We start from the raw sequence: 16,906 nt of genomic DNA, 5'->3' as shown, positions 1-16,906 counted from the left end.
AATTAAATAAATTAATATTCATTCAACAATTTAAAAAAGTTGTTTTTGCTCATATTTATTTTTTATGAAATAAAATTTTTTATAAATTTTTGTTTAAAAATTTGGAAATAAAATAATTATTAATTATTTTAAATTTTATTTTATTTAAGGAAATTTAACTTTGCAAATATTACTAACTTTATAAACTCTAAATTTTTTTTCATATTTTTTTCTTTCCTTTTAATCTTCTTCTACCCTCAGGACACTTATCTTTTACAGGACATATTTAGCACTAGGGATTTTAAGGCTTACAAACTGATTAACCATATCCAACTAACAGATTGTTTACATCTTCCCAATACTTTTTATCAAGCAATTTTTCTAATTCAATTCGAGTTTATTCAGGAGTTTTTGTTGAAACCCATTCAAGCCTATTAGATATTCTATGAACATGCGTGTCTACAGCTATTCCTACAGTTTTATTATATGCACATTACAAAAATAAATTTGCAACTTTTGGACCTATTCCCTTGATTTTAATTAAATCTTCATACTAATCAGGTATAACATAGTTATATGTATTTTTTATAACTTCTGCTGCGTTCTTAATATATTCTACTTTTTTTCCATTAAAGTTAACTTATTTAATTATTTCTTTTAATTCGCTCGATGGAATTTCAACGGCTTTATCAATAGTTATTTTCTCTTTTACTACTTTCTTCATTACTAGGTCAGTTGTTTCATCTTTTGTCTATACACTCAATATAATTGCCATTAATTTTTAAAAATTTCTATCATTTGTTGGTAAAGATTCATCCCCTTAGAGATCACATCCTAAAGTATCTACTGGAGCTGTATGAGTATCTCTATATCCTTTTATTAAACTGTAAATTTCTTCATAATTTTCTCTACAATTATACTTTCCCTTTTTCTTTTATTCATTCTAATTATTATTTTCTTCAGATTAATTTTTTACTTATTCACTTTTCTCTTCATTGCCATTTTAATTGTCTAATTAATTATTTGTTTGCTATTTTTAATTTTTATCATCTTCATCAATGTTTTTATCTAATAATTTTTTTCTGGAAGCTCTTTCAACTTTATTAACACTTTATTCATATTCTATTTATAATTTTTGCTTTCTTGTTTTTTTAATGGGATTGTTCACTTCTTCTTTTTAAAATTTAAATTAATCCAAGCTATCTATTTCAGATTTTAATTCATCATTTTATTCTGTAATCTTAATATTCTCGAGTATTTCTTCTTTATCTTTATCATTTTCTGGCAAATCAACAGCTTTTTTATTTTTTTTGGTTTTTTATTGTTTTGGAGGCATTGTGCAAAATGTTTTATTGATAAAGTAGTTTATAATTGAGTTAATTTATATATTTTATTATAAAAAAAATTTCTATTTTTAATTTGAAATTATCTTCAAGATATGAAACATAATTCTAATTAATCTCTTAAGTTTTAGCCAAATATTTTGATAATTAATTCAAAAATTTGAAGGCATTACTAAAAAAGGATTTCAAACTTTAAGTAAACTAAATTTTTTAAATTAACTAAATAAAAAATGTAAGTAAATTTAGAGAATGTTCTAATACCTAAATTAATAAATAAATAAATAAATAAATATATTTTAAAACATCAAAAACGTTAATGTCTTTAATAATTAATTATTATTTTAAATCTTATAACACTACGAATTTATTAAAAAATAGGAGAATAAATAGAAACATACTAAAAGTTAATTATAGTATTTATTTAATAAATATCTCATTTTTTGTTTTTATTATTGATAAACCCTTAGATGGTTTTTTGGTAATAATTTTATACAATATTATTACTTAATTAGTTAATATTATTGTTAAAACTGACATAATCTTGTTAAGATACTTATGATAATACTGACATTTCTTTGCTTGTTAAAACTTCTTATTTTGTATCAGATTCTATATTTTCAATTTCACATTCTTAAATTTATAATTAATTTATATTTTCACTTTGAATGAATTTATTTAGCTACTCTAGGCCAAGTTTGATAGATTATTGAAAATCAGCATTTTTACTAAAAATAAAATCATTTGATTTTTTTAATCCTTCAGCCTCTTAAAGTATTTCTCCTTTTTAAAAATTTTAAAATTTTGATAGTTCTAAAGTGTTTATTTTTTTATGTAACTATGTAGACTAAGGATTTTAAAGTAAAAAATCATATGCATCAAACAATTCACACAACTCATCACCTAAATAAGATATAAGTTTACTGCTTACCCTGTATAATTAATAACATATATAATAAAAAAATTAAAAAATATATTAATTAAACTGTTTTTAATTAATTTACTAGCTTTATTCATCTTTTTCTTATATAACTTTTAAATAGCTTTCAAATAAAATCTTGTTATTTTTTAAATAAAACAATTAAATAAATTATTATCAGAAAAATAGTTTATGATAATTAAAAGGCAGTATTAATTTTTATTTTAATAATGATTAAAGAAATTATTAAATGATTTTATTACTTGATAAGCTCCTAAAGTATTGTATGACATTCTTGTTACCAACGTTGGTAAATCTTAATTTTATTAAGTATTATTTTATTAAAATTAATTGAAATGATGAGTAATTAATTCATCATTGACAAGACTGCGCCTATTTAATTGTTATAAATTGCTAGATGGAGTAATAATTGGCTTTGGAATAAAATTAAAAATAATCTCTTATTCTTAAGTCAAAAATAAGTTTTTCATTTTTTACATTTCTTAAATTTTTTCAATAATTATGCAAATATCTAAATCATTTTTGATGTATTCAAAACCCTTTTTGAGCATTTACCACTTTTTCTTGTAACTTTCAAAGCACATAAAAATTGATGAACTTAAAAATAGATGTTCTTTCTCTTTAATAAGCTCTCTGAATTTGTAGACAACGTATTTAATTTTTTCAGTATAAGGGATATCTTATTTTTAGGAGCTTTATTTATAGTTTTATATTTAATTTTATTGTAAAAAATTATTTTTTTATTCTTTATTTTTTCTTTTAAATTTATTTACTATTTTTTATAAAAAAGAAGTCTTTTTTTGCTTTAATTTTTATTATATCTCAATTTCATTTTATATTTTAGTAAAATATTATTGAATTTTTTCTTCTTCTTTTGAAGTCTTTTATTTATAATTATCTATGCTGAAGTTATTTTATATCTTAAAATCAAAAAAAATATTATTTTATTGATCTTTTTTTTTATGATTTTATTTTGGTTGGCTTATAATATCATTTCTGTTCCCTTGAAATAAAGTTTTCTATTCAAAATTATTCTTGATGTTCATTTTTTTCTGAGTGCTTTTATTTAATTAAATCCTTAGAATTTGTGTAGGAGATGTCATACCAATATGCTTGTCTTCATTATTAGTATTATTTAACTTAGAAAAAGCATTTTAACTTTTGGATTTTTCAGAGCTAATTTGAGCAGCAGAATCTAGTTTGATTGAATCATCTACTTAAAGAAAATCTAACTTTTTATTAATAATACTATTTCTTACAATTTTTTGAGTATTTGGGAAATCATCTTTTTTTTTAGAAATTAGTTGATTTTCTTCGAAATCTTGCTGCAAAGAATTTAGACATTTTTTACTTTATGCAGATGATACCTCATCTATCTAAAAATCATACAATTAGTTTATTAAATCTATTTAGAGATTTACTTCGTTATATTTTTTAAAGATGAAACTATAATTTATTATTTATTTATTTGCTAAAATTGTTTAGAAGAAATATAAAATACCTAAATATAATGAAAATAAGCTGAATAAATCCTCCTAATGCACTCATAAACTCAGATATTTTTTAATACCTTCTCTAAATTTGTTAATTGAAAGGACTCCTTCTAATATACAAAACGACATATTTATCATCGTTTCTACCTAATTCTATAGTTTATTACATATCTCCTGTTTAATAGGAAAAAATGCTATCTTCTACAATTTAATCTAAAGGCCATAAACTGACATCACTTGTAAGGTTGTAAAGCCTCAAAAATGTATTTGTATTTTTAGCCATTTTTTTTGGCACAAAAGTAAAATAATGATCATCATTTAGATAGTACTGATTCCACTATGTATAATTTTAAATATTTATTAGACTACTTGTCATAATAAATGAAAAACCATGAGCTCCTATTTTTAATAATTCGCTTTCAATTTCTTCCTATGAGGCACATACAGGATCCCATTATCCTATAGCTAGTTAGTTAAATATTAAATTAAATAAAAATAATATACTTTTGTAAAATATGTATTTCAAAATAAAATATGTTTTTTACCTCTAGGTGTAGTTGCATTCACACAATCAGAAACATATATTTTTAAAAAAGAAAATGTTTAGCTGTTATACATTCCTGATAAATACATTTCATCTTCTAATCTATATTAGATGGCTTTTAATTATTTATTATAGATTATTCAATTAAATATTACCTGGGACAAAGAAAATCATATTTATTTTAATTAAGATAATTTGTAAAGTTATAAGAGCCATCAAATTTTTTCCAGTGCTATTCTGTGCATGGCACAAGCTGTAAAATTTTCACTTCTTATTTGATTCCACTATCATCCTAATAATAATTTCTAAAATTATATATTACAAATTTGTGTTTGCTATGTTTTTACCTTTGCTCTAAAGTTATGTTAAAGAAAGGTCTGCTTAAGAAATTAGACTATTTTATTCTGACTCCAAACATATAATTATGCTAATTTAAAGTCAAGAGAGTTGGGTCTGTCTGATAATTTAAATATTCTTGTACAATTAAAGTTTCTTTATTGATAAACTATATCGCCTCTTTAAAATACAGTTGAATGTTAAGTTAAATACATTTTAAACAAACTATAAAAGTTAATGTAGAATTTCATTAGTTCTACAATAAAATAATTTGAATTTACTGTTCCATAAAAAACTAGCTATAAATGAAATCATTATTATCGTCCCAAGTGCGCCAAAGTTTGTAACATATTCTAATTATTTTCTGTAATTTAACTAAACGGTGCTTCCAAAGAGATCTAAATTCTTAAACTAGTTAAATATACTCATTTTAAAAGGCACTATTAATAATTATGTGTGTTACAATATTTTTAATTAATATAAAATAAAATCAGTAAGTAACTTATGTAATTTTTTAATTAAGTTCCTCATTAATTTAATATTATAAAATAGTGCTTCATAAAATTTTAGAAAATAACAAATATATAGTAATAGCATGTTATTAGATTTAGATAAAAATAAATAAAGTTTAATGGAATAAAAAAATAAGATTAATAAATTAGTTGTAAAATATTTAATATTCTCATGAAATAAATAAAATTATTTTTTTTAAAATTATGTTTTAATTCAATTAATTCGCTATTGATCTGGTAGATTTTTTTTAGTTTATATTTTTTATTAGCTTATATAGCAAAAAAAAAAAAAAATAATGATAGTATAAATAGTTATTAAAAATGAAAAAATATAAAAATTTGTATCAATTAAAATTCCAAATCATTTTTAAAGAAACAAATCATAGAAATATCAGCTAAGATATTAATTTTATTACCAGTAATTAATAACTATTACAGAATTTTATTTACATCTGAACCTACTAATTTTTTTATCAATAAAATAAAATCAAATTATTAAATATATAAATAATATTGGTTTTGTTAAAATTTACTAATAATATTAAAAATATTAATATCAATAATCAAGCAAATAGATATAGTTAGTTAATGGTTTAAATGAAAAATTATTTATTTTTAACATTGTTAACAAGCATAATCATAAAAAATACTTTACAAACAATGGAAAGTGAACAGTAAAGCTTTGAAATTACATAATAAAAGGATTTCTTTTAAAAAAGAAACTTAGATTTAAATGTACCAAATAATTAGCGTAGATCATTACAAATTGATGAGATGAATATAAATCCTTTGCTCTTCTCAATGTATAGCCAAGAGGAGGTAAAGTATTTTAATATAAAATTTAAATCAAAAGTATTAATTCAATTGAGTTGAATCAAAAATATTACAAATAGATTATGGATAGTGGAGGAGAATTTAAGCTCAAAAGCAAAATTTTCGATTTTGTAAATATTCTTAACTTTATAAATCTTAACCTAAAAATAGAATTTCTTTTATTTCAAACTAAATAGCCTTCTTAAACTATTGCTAATGTAACGTTTGATATGAGATAAATGAAGCACACATACAAAGACAATACCGGGGATATTTTTACTTATGAAGCTGACTGGATAGTAAAGTGCTTGACTTAATTAAATAATTTATATAAATTATTTTTTCAAATAAACTAGCTCTGCATAATAATGTCAGAAAGCATAATATTAGATAATGATTCTTATTAATGTATAGATTTGCCTTAGAAATTAGTGAATAGCTTGAAATAGCCCATCGATGTAATTCATAAATTCAGCTTATATTCAATGAAAGATTAGAAATTAATGATTTTAATTAAAATATTAAATTCTAAATATTATAGCTTGAGGTAAATAGATATACATAGTTTATTTTAAGAGAAGACAATTAATTACAAAATTTTTTAGTTCTACAAACAATCTTATTTATTTTAAACAATAAGAAAATTCAATAGTATATTCAAACATAATTAAAATATTTCTTTCTTTTAAAAAATAGATTAAATTTTTTAAATTCTGTAAGTGTATCATTAGAGAGTCCAAAGAGGGCAATTTATGGTGAAAATTAATCATTCATTTTTTACATAAATTAAAAACAAATAACTGTTCCTGTGAATGCTATAAATTTAGATAAATAATTATAAATTGGGGATTATCTAGTAAGTTACCAAGAGAATTATTATAATTAACTACCTCTTGAGTAAAATGATTTAACATAAACTAATGCAGCACTTTCTACAGATACATATTTTTCAAAGCTAAAGGGAGTTTTTATGCCTTATATTCCTTATTTTAGTAATTGCAGATAGTTTGGAAGTATGGGATTTTTTTATTAAATTACTGAAAATCATGAAAATTGCAACTTAGTATCACCTCAAAATGTTAAAGTGATAGATCCATTTGTTTTTGGAGATAAACCTTATAGTGATGAGTGTGAAAATGTCGGGTTTGATTGTGTATTAGATGAATACACATTTTTCCCGTTTACTTAAGATTTATGGTATCGTTAGCAAAAAGAGTAAGCTTTGTTTTCTATGAAAGCAAGTCCATATCAATTTAATTCAGAAGAAGCCAACTCAGATGAAATCCCAATTGATGATTTAGTAGAAATTTAAATTGATTCAGAAGTACCTGAAAACAAATTGCCAAAAAAGATATCTCTGTAAATCAACTATTACCAAGTAAAATAAATTAATTATTTCTAAATGTTAAATTTAATGATAAAAAACACCTTCTAGATAAACAGCCTGGAAAAATAAATAATTAATGGCTAAATAAATTTCGAAAGCTTTGTAACTCCTACAGATGATTAAGCTAATGGAAAAGAACCATTTAATTATGATCTTTTAGTTTCTTTTCATAGCATGACTTAATCAGAACTAACTATTGCATTCGCCCTTGATATTAGAGTTTACTTAATTATGTATTTTATAATTGGATTTTTTAGTTTAATGTCTATCTGCATTTTTACTGGCTATCATATTATTTTAAGAAGGTATATTTTACTTATTTAAAATCTAATAAAAAAATTTAATTAACTTAGTTTATATGAAGAAATAATAAATTAATTTATATGAAATAAAAAACATATTTTATGGAAAGCAAATAAATTAATTCATCATAATGACGAAATAATTAATTAATATTTAAACAATTTTATTTTAAAAAAGGTCAAAAAGTAAATTTTAAACCAAAATCATAGAGTGCATATAAACTATTTATCCAAGTGCAATCTATGGCACATTTTTGACTTTGATTCCTTTAGGGATTATTTTAATATTGAATCTTGCTATTATGGGTGGTAGATTTTGGGATTATCAATTCAATATTTATGGATGTGATCCAAAAACTGATTCATGCCAATTAACTATTTTTGATAACTACAAAGTAAACTTTTATTTTTATTTGTTAAACAAAAAAATTTTTATAATTTAAAATTTTAATTTAACTTGATTAACTTCTTGTTTTTATGATAGAAACCATATTTTATATAAAATAAATTTGTAATATTTAATACTGAAAGGATGATGAAATTTCTTTCTCAGATGATGAAATGGATAATTTAAGAAATGGAAGATATGGATTATCAATAATAATTATCGGGCTTTATATAATGTATGCTTGCTCAGATTTACTTATTTCTTAAAATAAAACAAAAGAAGAATATAAGTTAGAGTAATACGCTTCTGATGGAAATTCATGGTTTAAAAGATTTTGGGAGAAATCATATTTTATGCTTTTTTATTTTTTTATGATAATTATTATGGAAATTATCATCTAATGGTCAATATCTACAAATTTTGGTGAAAATGTGTGGTATTACCTTTGCACTCTTAAGATTTTGGGAATGTTATCTGAAATTCTTGGATCAAAATTCTTTTCTAAAAAAATACTTAGTGCTCCTATTGCCTATGGTTTAGATTGCACACTGGATGTAGCAACTCTTGGAGCAAATGATTTTATTGACTTTTTGCTATCATTTTTTATTGAATAAGGGATATAAATGATAGAAAGAACTTATATAAATGTAATCATGAAAGAAGTAGAAGATTTTATTGATGTAGCTTAAGAGTAAATTTTTGCTTTTCTTTTCGAAAAAAATTTAATATTTTTATTATTTCAAAGGTCATGGGAAGCTAGATAAAAAGAAGAATAGTAAGATACTCTCTTAAATCTATCATTAATTTAATAAGGTAATAATTCTATTGTAAAATTTGAACTAAAAATGTAATAAATTTTAAAAGTTATTAACTGTGAAATAGTTTTGATAATTTTATGAGAAATCATTTATTAATTTAAAAAATAAATTTTAATTATAATAGATGACGGTGAATAAACTTTAAATAACTCTAGTGTGTATTTTTCTGATAATTTTGAAGAGAGCTTTGAATCTCTATTTTAAAATTAAGGTAAATATTTTATTTACAAAAGAAAAATTGATATGTTAATATGAAATAAAAAAAGGATCAGATATAGAAAAAAATTAAAAAAGAAAAAAGCACTAATTAAAAATGTAAAGTGATATTCATAGATAGACTAAAACAAGTAAAGAAGAATTAAATTCTTCTTTTGATGAAAGTGATGAAAATGATATCAATGAATCTTACTTCAAGAACCTTTTAGATTCTAAATTATAAGGATAATAGTTAAATAGAAAAAATTAATCTTAAATACTTGCTAAAGAAAAAATAAATGATCAAGCTAATAAAAAGTAGAATCTTTAATCTTAAAAAAATCATGAAATAGATACTGACTCTGATGAGGTTATAGATAGATACGCAGATTTTGTTAATGGTATGATTGGTCCTCTAGTCTTAGTATAAATTTATTTTTTTTTAAACATAAAAATTTATTAAATAATTTAATAGCCAATAATAACATCTTAATGCTGGATCTTTTATGAATAAAATTAAATTGCCAATGCTTACAACATAGAAAGAGAATCTTACATCTATTACTTTTTGTTCACTGTGATTATTTTACCATTTAGATTAGCTATTGATATAGTTTATTACCATTTATGGGTTGGATATCATGATATGGATTTCTTAGATTATGCAAAAAAATCTAAAAAGAGATTTTTATTTAGAAAGTACTTTACTTGTTTTAAAAAGATAATTTTATTATTAAAATGATTAAATTTTAATTGAATTGAAGGTAAGCATGGAAAGCAAATGAACCTAACATTGAAAGCAAAAGTGAAGGTGAGGAAAGTGGCGAACAAATGCAAATTAAAGAATAGTCAAAAAAAGAAAATAGAAAAATTGATGAAGAATTAGTAGATCTTGATAGGTGGTGCTTTTCTTCATAGTTCTATTTTGTTCATAGCCTTTTTTTAATAGGTATGATGAACTGTGTTTTTGGCATTTATAATATAACAAGTGCTTAACATAATTTATTCAAAGATTAAATGACATTTCCTATTATTTTTCTATGGATTATTCTTTGCTACTTTGTTCATAAAATCTGTATAGTTGGAGGAAAATTCTTTGGAATATGGAAGGTGAAATAAAATGTTGAAACTAATATTGAAGAAAAACAAAATGTTGAATCTTCTTAAGGAGATTTAGAATAAAATATTAAGCAATAAAATAAAAAAGAGAAGGTCAAAATGTAAATAAAATTTACTTTACATAAATAAATATTAACTATTATTTTATTAAGTATTTAAAAAGGTAATTTAGATAAAATATGTTTTCATATTTTCTTACAATAAAAATAATTTTAAAAAAAGTTTAAAAAAAAATTTATGTTTTAAAAAACTAAAATTCAAATTAAGAAAAAATACTTATAAAAAGGTAAAAATAAAATCCTTTATTTATTATATTAAATTTCTAAAAGAAAAAGAATAAATGAAAGTTTAGAACTACATCAATCTTAAGAAATCATAATTTGAAAATCCTAATTTTAGAAAGAATTTTATTTAATCAAATAAATATTGGTTGAGGAGAAACATTTCTAAAGTTCTAAACAAAGAGACTAAGCAAAAGTAATTTTTAATTATTTATATTTTTTTTTAATGAAGGTTTTATAAACAGATATAGAGACTTGATTCTTGAGCAAATGGAAAATATAAATTTAAAGTTGAAAAAAAGAAGTGACTTTAAACACTATTTACTTATGAAGAAAATGAAAAGAATCAAATAAAATTTGTTTATGGCAGAAAATAAAGAAGCTTTACTAAACAACTCTAAAAATAGCAACATTTAAAACTAAAGCGATCAGGAATTTGATGATTACATGTATAATTTAGAATAAGATTATTACTTAGAAGATTAATAGAGGTAAAATTTATTTTCGCTTGAAGCTTAAATGAAACCAAATAGACCATCTGATATTCCTAATTCTACTAAGATTTTGATAAAATATTGGTTATACAGAAGCAGAAACTATTCAAAAGCATGTGCTCTAGTAGGTATGTAGAAATTGTTATAAATAATTATAATTTAAATCAATAATTTTATTTAATTAGGAGGTATTTTTGATAAAAAAATAAAATAATATTGCTAATTTTGTGGCAACAATTGGGGTTTAACTTGTTAACCAGAATAAAATGTTGAAGATTTATTTTTACAGTATATTCGAAAAATGAATTTTAAAAATGTAACAACTGACAAACAAAAAGATGGTTGGTAGGATTATTTTTAGGAATAATGTTTGTTCAGAACAGAGTGCTTTGATTGTAATTAATTGGCAGCTGACAATTTTTAAAAGTAACTAATTTTAATTATTTAAATAGATAAAAAAATTAATTTTTTATATATTGAATTAGAATATGTAAAGAAAATAAGATAAAAGCTCATATAAATTATAAAGCTAGCTGCTATTTAAATTGTAATAAAAATATGTCTCAATAATTTTTACTAGAGCTTCAACAAGATGAAAATAGTCAAAATTTGTTTGGGTCTACTGTTGAAGATAGAGGAGATTACACTCCTATAGATGAAGAGGAAGAATAAAAAAATTAATAATAATTAGTAAAAGCAAAATAGCTAGACATTAAATAGTATTAAATTCAACCTAAATAATTTTAAGATCAAAGACAAAATAAAATGCTTGGATTGAGACGAATGAACTAAATAACACCTGCTTCAACTTAAAGAGACAGTTTATAAGATTTATCTTTTCTTGTATCTAATAAATCGACAAGCAGACAGCCTTTTATTTCGTAATAAACAAATGAATTTACAAATACATAGATACCTATAAGTGAGATTAACTTGGATAAAAGTTAAACGAAGTTTTAAAAGTATTAAAAGAACTTTGTAGAATCAACATTAAAGCAAAATTACCTTTAAAGTGAAAAACTAATTTCAGATATTTAACTTAACAGTTTTGCCGAAAATTAGACACTATTTAATGATGAGGATAATATAAAACTATCTAATAGAAGCTATAATGTTTATTCTTCCATAAATAAGTTTGATGATTGTGAGAGTAAACTAGATACATCAAGAGGGTAATTACAAAAAATGCAAGATTTTTAAGTAAGAGATACTGTAAGCTTATCCAGATTATTAGTTTCATAAAATACCTATGACGTATAAACAGATGAAGCTTATGCTTAACCAAACAAATAAATTTAAATATAAAAAAGTTAAAATTAAAATTTTGAAGATTTTAAAAACGAAAAAACCTTATTGGATAATAATAAGTTTAATTAAAAATATTCTACTAATCAAAACTTAACCCTTCAAATAAAATTATCTAAATTTGTTAGGTTGTGGAAATAATTAGCTTAAGACAGACTTAAAAATAAAAATTGATTCATAATTAAATATATAAAGGTTGAATATCATCCTTAATTACCAAAACCTAAAAAATGAAATATAATTTCACAAGCTATGAGTATTTAGAGAAATTAAAAATTTAATAAGATAAATTAATAAAGATACTATATCATAAACAAATTATTTTTAGATCTTTTTGGTAATTATTATTCTTAAAAAAGCTGATTTATAGTGAAGCAAATTTTTTACTAGATTATAACTAAAATAATTTAATCAAATTTTGAGTTTAAATTTTTTTGAATAAAAAATAAAAATAAATATGGTGTTAAATTAAGCATTTATCTTTATTTATTTATTTATCAAATTATAACAACAATATGTTTAATAGTAACTTTAATATTAACAATTAAATTACAATTTAGAATAAAAAAATAAATTGATCTGTAATTTTATAAGTATTAAATAAAAAAATGCTAATTAAATTAAAAAAAACTATTAATTAAAATATTTTTGCTTTATAGTAATATTAGACTAAAAATATTTTTTATTTTTTGCTATTTAATTAAATTTACTAATTTTTAATTTTAAAATATTTTTTTTGTATGTAAAGTTAAACTTGAATTTCTAAATTTAGATAAATTATAAATAGTTTTTTTAACCTAAATATTAGGTCAGCTTAAAATAGAATTTTTGGCTTTCAATTCAATTTTTCTATTTTATTCTGTTTTTATATGAATCGATATTTACTTCAAATTTTACAAACATTATTTTGCCCACATATTGCAATTCTAAAGTATATTTATTATTTGATAAATACCTTTACTTACCAATTAATTTTATTAAAAAATTTTATATATTTAATACTTACCAAAAAATGTACAATTTTATTGATTATCCTAGTTTACCACCACTGCCATAATATTAAGTAGACTAAGGAACAGTAGCTTAATATTATTGCACTATTCCTCCAGTTTATAACTACTCTCATTATTCCTCCATAGAGGTAACTTTTATTAAACAAATGTCAATTAATATGAAAAATAATTAGAATAATAATTTAGTTATATTACAAAAAAATGATAATAATTCAACCTTTTTACAAAATTTCATAATTATTCATAGAAACTATATTTGTAAAAAGCAGAAAATGGAACAATTTTAGAATAACGCACACCGTATATGAATAACCTTACAACAAATGCTCCTAGAGGAATAAAAACAGATGATCACATGTTTGAATATTTTAAAGCAGAGGAAGCAGATCTACTTTTGCAAATGAGATTGCTTGATCCTTTTTCATAAGAATATAAAAACTTAAAGAAAAAACTTGACTATATTTAAGAAATAATTTCAACATTTATTTAAAAAAAGGTAATAAATTTATTTTATTTTACATAAATCATCAAATAAAATACAACTTTTAAATCCATACATAAATGCTATATTTACAGTTCACTTATATCCAACCAAATAATTAAAAAAATACATTAAATTCAGTAATAAATTTCTGTTTCTCTTTTTTAATTTACTATTAAATTAAATAGAATCCAAAGATGAATTTAGATCTAGTTCATTATGGAGAACTTCCTTTTATGGCTGATGTTGAACAAATACTTAAATAAGAAGCTAGAGAGTTATATTTTAAGAAGAAAATTTAGTCAAAGGAGGAAGATCCCTCTTTTAAATATTTTTAGAATAAGCTAGTCATTACAGACCCTTACAATCCTCAAGATGGGTTTTATTTAACTTTTGAGTTTATTAACTGGATTCCTGAAGAAATAGGAAAAATATACATAAAGTATGGATTTTCAAAAAGGCATCTTTAGTATCTAGCTTATAAATAAACCAAAGAATACATTCCGGAACCATAGCCTATTTCTTAGTAAATAATTATTAAAATTAATATTATTTTTCAAATTTTGTTTAAAAAAAGATATAATAATACATGCTTTTTTGGCAATTAAGATTTTGTTAAAGGAATCAAGCCAGATAAAGATGAGCTTTTATATATTGAAATCTGGTATGCCAATAAAGGAGTAATTTAGTTTCTTTTCAAAAATATTAAATATTTTTAAATATTCTTACAAATAATTATGTTAAGGAAATGCCATACAAATGGCGATTTTTTGGATGGAGTTTACATGAAATATTTGATCCTATGGGTGTTTTTAATGGCGGAGCTTTTAAGATCCCTCTTTATGATTAAATGTATGATAGATTTTTAATTAACAAAGTAGGACTACCTTCTTTAACAAATGGATACTTTTACTTTAGATTATTTTTACCAGAGCATTTCCCTTCAAGCTATACAATAGATCCTTTTTCAGAACATTATTTTGTTCCAAAGCTACATTTAAAGAATTAAGATAAATCTACAATCGAATCTGCTTTAAAAAAGTAGCAGATTGCAGGAGAGAGAGCAAAGGAAATATTATCGATAAAGAGAGTTCCTCACTCTAAGCATGAAGGATAAGTTGAAGAATATGAAGATATTTTGGATTAATATTCAAGACCTAAAACATAACAAAATCTAAGCACAAGCGAAAATTAAGATAAAATATGGGGATATTCGTATAATTACAATAAATTAGATAAAGATAAGATGATAGAAACAATTACAAAAAAATTAAATAAACATTACATAAATTCACTAGTAAATCCCAATGAAGTTTCTGAATACTTAAATACACCAAATAAGTAAATATTAAGTACTTAGGCTTAAACAGGGAATGAGTTTTTAAAGAAAACATTAGACGATTAAATTAAAGAATTACTTCCTTCTAGCTACTTTTAGTAAATTTAACAATTAAAATGAATTTTTAAAAGAAAATTTTCATAATTAAAAGAGTAAAAGATGGAAAGGTTGAAAATTTGACCTCAGATGGAATTTCATTTAAAATTACGAAACTTTTAAATTTAAATTAAAATTTAGAAACACTGATTAATATAAAAGGAGCACTCATAATGGATAACACTGTAATTAATGCTTTTAGTTTAAATATCATTCATTAGTAAGTATTAAAATAATTTAAAAATTGTAGATTATCTAAGATGCTTCTAATTAACCATGTGTTGTAGCAGTTTAATCAAGAGTCAATCAATAAGACAAAAATAACTATGAAGTGGATTTTACTCATACTTTCTAGACAAGAAATAATAATCTTTTAGCTTAATTTAGTTATCATAATTTTTAGAATGCAATAATACTTATTACACTTTTTAATGAAAACGGATCCATTTTAGGCTGGATGCATGCTCCTCTACTTAAACTGTAAAAAAGAAACATATTATTGAATACAGGTAAATTTAGAGTAAGGCTGTGCAAAATGCCTGTTTTACAACCTCCTTTAAATTACAATCTAATTAAATATTCAGATATGGCTATAGAATATGTAATTTCTGCACAGAATTTAACTAGTTTTATTAATTTACTTTTTTTTTATTTTGAAAATTTAGCAACTAATGGAAGGCAATTTAGCACAAATTTAAAAATAAGTGGAAGAAGAAAAAACTTAGATAGATCCAGAGCTTGAAAAAAAGGAACCACAGTAAAGACCTTAATCAAGTATAGTAAATTAAAGCTAGAAAGAAAACGATAAAACACAAGAAAATGTATAAATAAGCTAGGTATAATAGTAGTAATAATAGCAATAAGAAGTTGTAAAAGGTGAAAATCCAAATGAAAGTTCTATTAAAGACAACAATGTGCAAAGCACAATGATTAATCCAAATTCAAGCTTAGTTAATGAATCATAAAATAATAAAACAGGAATTGTTGATTAAATATTAAATAAATCTATAATTGATAATCCTAAACCATTAAAACCTATTTCATTATTTATGGATGGTATTGTAAATGTGCAAGATAAATATCCTACAACATTCAAAATGTCTCTGCTAAAGGACTCATTAATTTATGCTGATGATAATAAAGCAAAAATTTCATTCTAATGTAAATTTATTCATTTTTTTTAAATTACTAAATAATTTCAATATTAATTAAGGCAATAAATTTAAAATACCAAATGATGAACGTGAAATTTAGTTTTTAGAAGAGGTAATGGTAGACTTAGATATGCCTAAATTTTTTGAGAAAAACAAAAAGATACTGGATAAATATCACGTTATTGTGTAAATTTTAGATTCCAGATAAAATCTACTTCTCTGGCACTATTCACCTCTTTTTATAGATGGCAATTTGAATATCTAGGATTTTTAAGTAAAATTATACAAACCTCCATTTTAGGTTCCTACGAGAGTTAATCACTCTAAACTAGTAGAAAGTGAAGTTATATGCAAGTATGGAATAGGATATACAGATAATTTACAAATTTGACAACTTATTTAATTAAAAAAGTATATAAAAGAAATAATAGATTATTTTTTGTTGCATTATATTTTAAGAAATATACTAAGGTTTTAATAAAGATGTTTATACATATAACGCAAAAATAAATTTATTAAATTTTTATTTAGATACCAATCAACTTAATTCTTGATTCCAAATTTTTAATATTTATTA

The 16,906-nt window shown here is 21.9% G+C and overlaps 4 protein-coding genes across 4 annotated transcripts; 2 read left to right on the top strand and 2 right to left on the bottom strand. All coding sequences in view use genetic code 6, as the record gives it.

Moving 5' to 3' along the window:
* Window positions 1-199: 199 nt before the first annotated feature.
* On the bottom strand, window positions 200-1,315 carry TTHERM_01106120 (base excision DNA repair protein, HhH-GPD family protein; the record flags this gene model as incomplete). The annotated part of the gene is made up of 1 exon (XM_001030273.1): window positions 200-1,315. The coding sequence occupies one exon, from the start codon at window positions 1,313-1,315 to the stop codon at window positions 200-202; it is 1,116 nt and encodes a 371-aa protein (XP_001030273.1).
* Window positions 1,316-1,755: 440 nt separating this feature from the next.
* On the bottom strand, window positions 1,756-5,061 carry TTHERM_01106110 (transmembrane protein, putative; the record flags this gene model as incomplete). Its single annotated transcript, XM_001030272.3, has 8 exons — window positions 1,756-2,251; window positions 2,324-2,376; window positions 2,502-3,705; window positions 3,761-4,217; window positions 4,298-4,398; window positions 4,452-4,601; window positions 4,644-4,812; window positions 4,914-5,061. 8 exons carry the CDS (start codon window positions 5,059-5,061, stop codon window positions 1,756-1,758), a joined length of 2,778 nt encoding a protein of 925 aa, XP_001030272.3.
* A 614-nt stretch (window positions 5,062-5,675) lies between these two features.
* TTHERM_01106100 (transmembrane protein, putative) lies at window positions 5,676-12,605 on the top strand. The gene is made up of 18 exons (XM_001030271.3): window positions 5,676-5,963; window positions 6,038-6,088; window positions 6,155-6,256; window positions 6,314-6,504; window positions 6,654-7,335; window positions 7,393-7,649; window positions 7,825-8,041; window positions 8,178-8,725; window positions 8,780-8,847; window positions 8,977-9,063; window positions 9,119-9,471; window positions 9,523-9,746; window positions 9,812-10,267; window positions 10,319-10,329; window positions 10,496-10,643; window positions 10,693-11,069; window positions 11,127-11,367; window positions 11,427-12,605. The coding sequence occupies exons 1-18, from the start codon at window positions 5,733-5,735 to the stop codon at window positions 12,418-12,420; spliced, it is 5,238 nt and encodes a 1,745-aa protein (XP_001030271.2). The 5' UTR covers window positions 5,676-5,732; the 3' UTR covers window positions 12,421-12,605.
* Window positions 12,606-13,258: 653 nt separating this feature from the next.
* On the top strand, window positions 13,259-16,720 carry TTHERM_01106090 (hypothetical protein; the record flags this gene model as incomplete). The annotated part of the gene is made up of 9 exons (XM_001030270.2): window positions 13,259-13,387; window positions 13,507-13,755; window positions 13,929-14,266; window positions 14,318-14,420; window positions 14,486-15,177; window positions 15,231-15,360; window positions 15,426-15,776; window positions 15,841-16,336; window positions 16,389-16,720. 9 exons carry the CDS (start codon window positions 13,259-13,261, stop codon window positions 16,718-16,720), a joined length of 2,820 nt encoding a protein of 939 aa, XP_001030270.2.
* Window positions 16,721-16,906: the final 186 nt, after the last annotated feature.

Source organism: Tetrahymena thermophila, assembly GCF_000189635.1.
Source record: "Tetrahymena thermophila SB210 genomic scaffold scf_8254454, whole genome shotgun sequence".
NCBI lineage: Eukaryota > Ciliophora > Oligohymenophorea > Hymenostomatida > Tetrahymenidae > Tetrahymena > Tetrahymena thermophila.
This window is presented reverse-complemented; position numbering and strand designations above follow the sequence as displayed.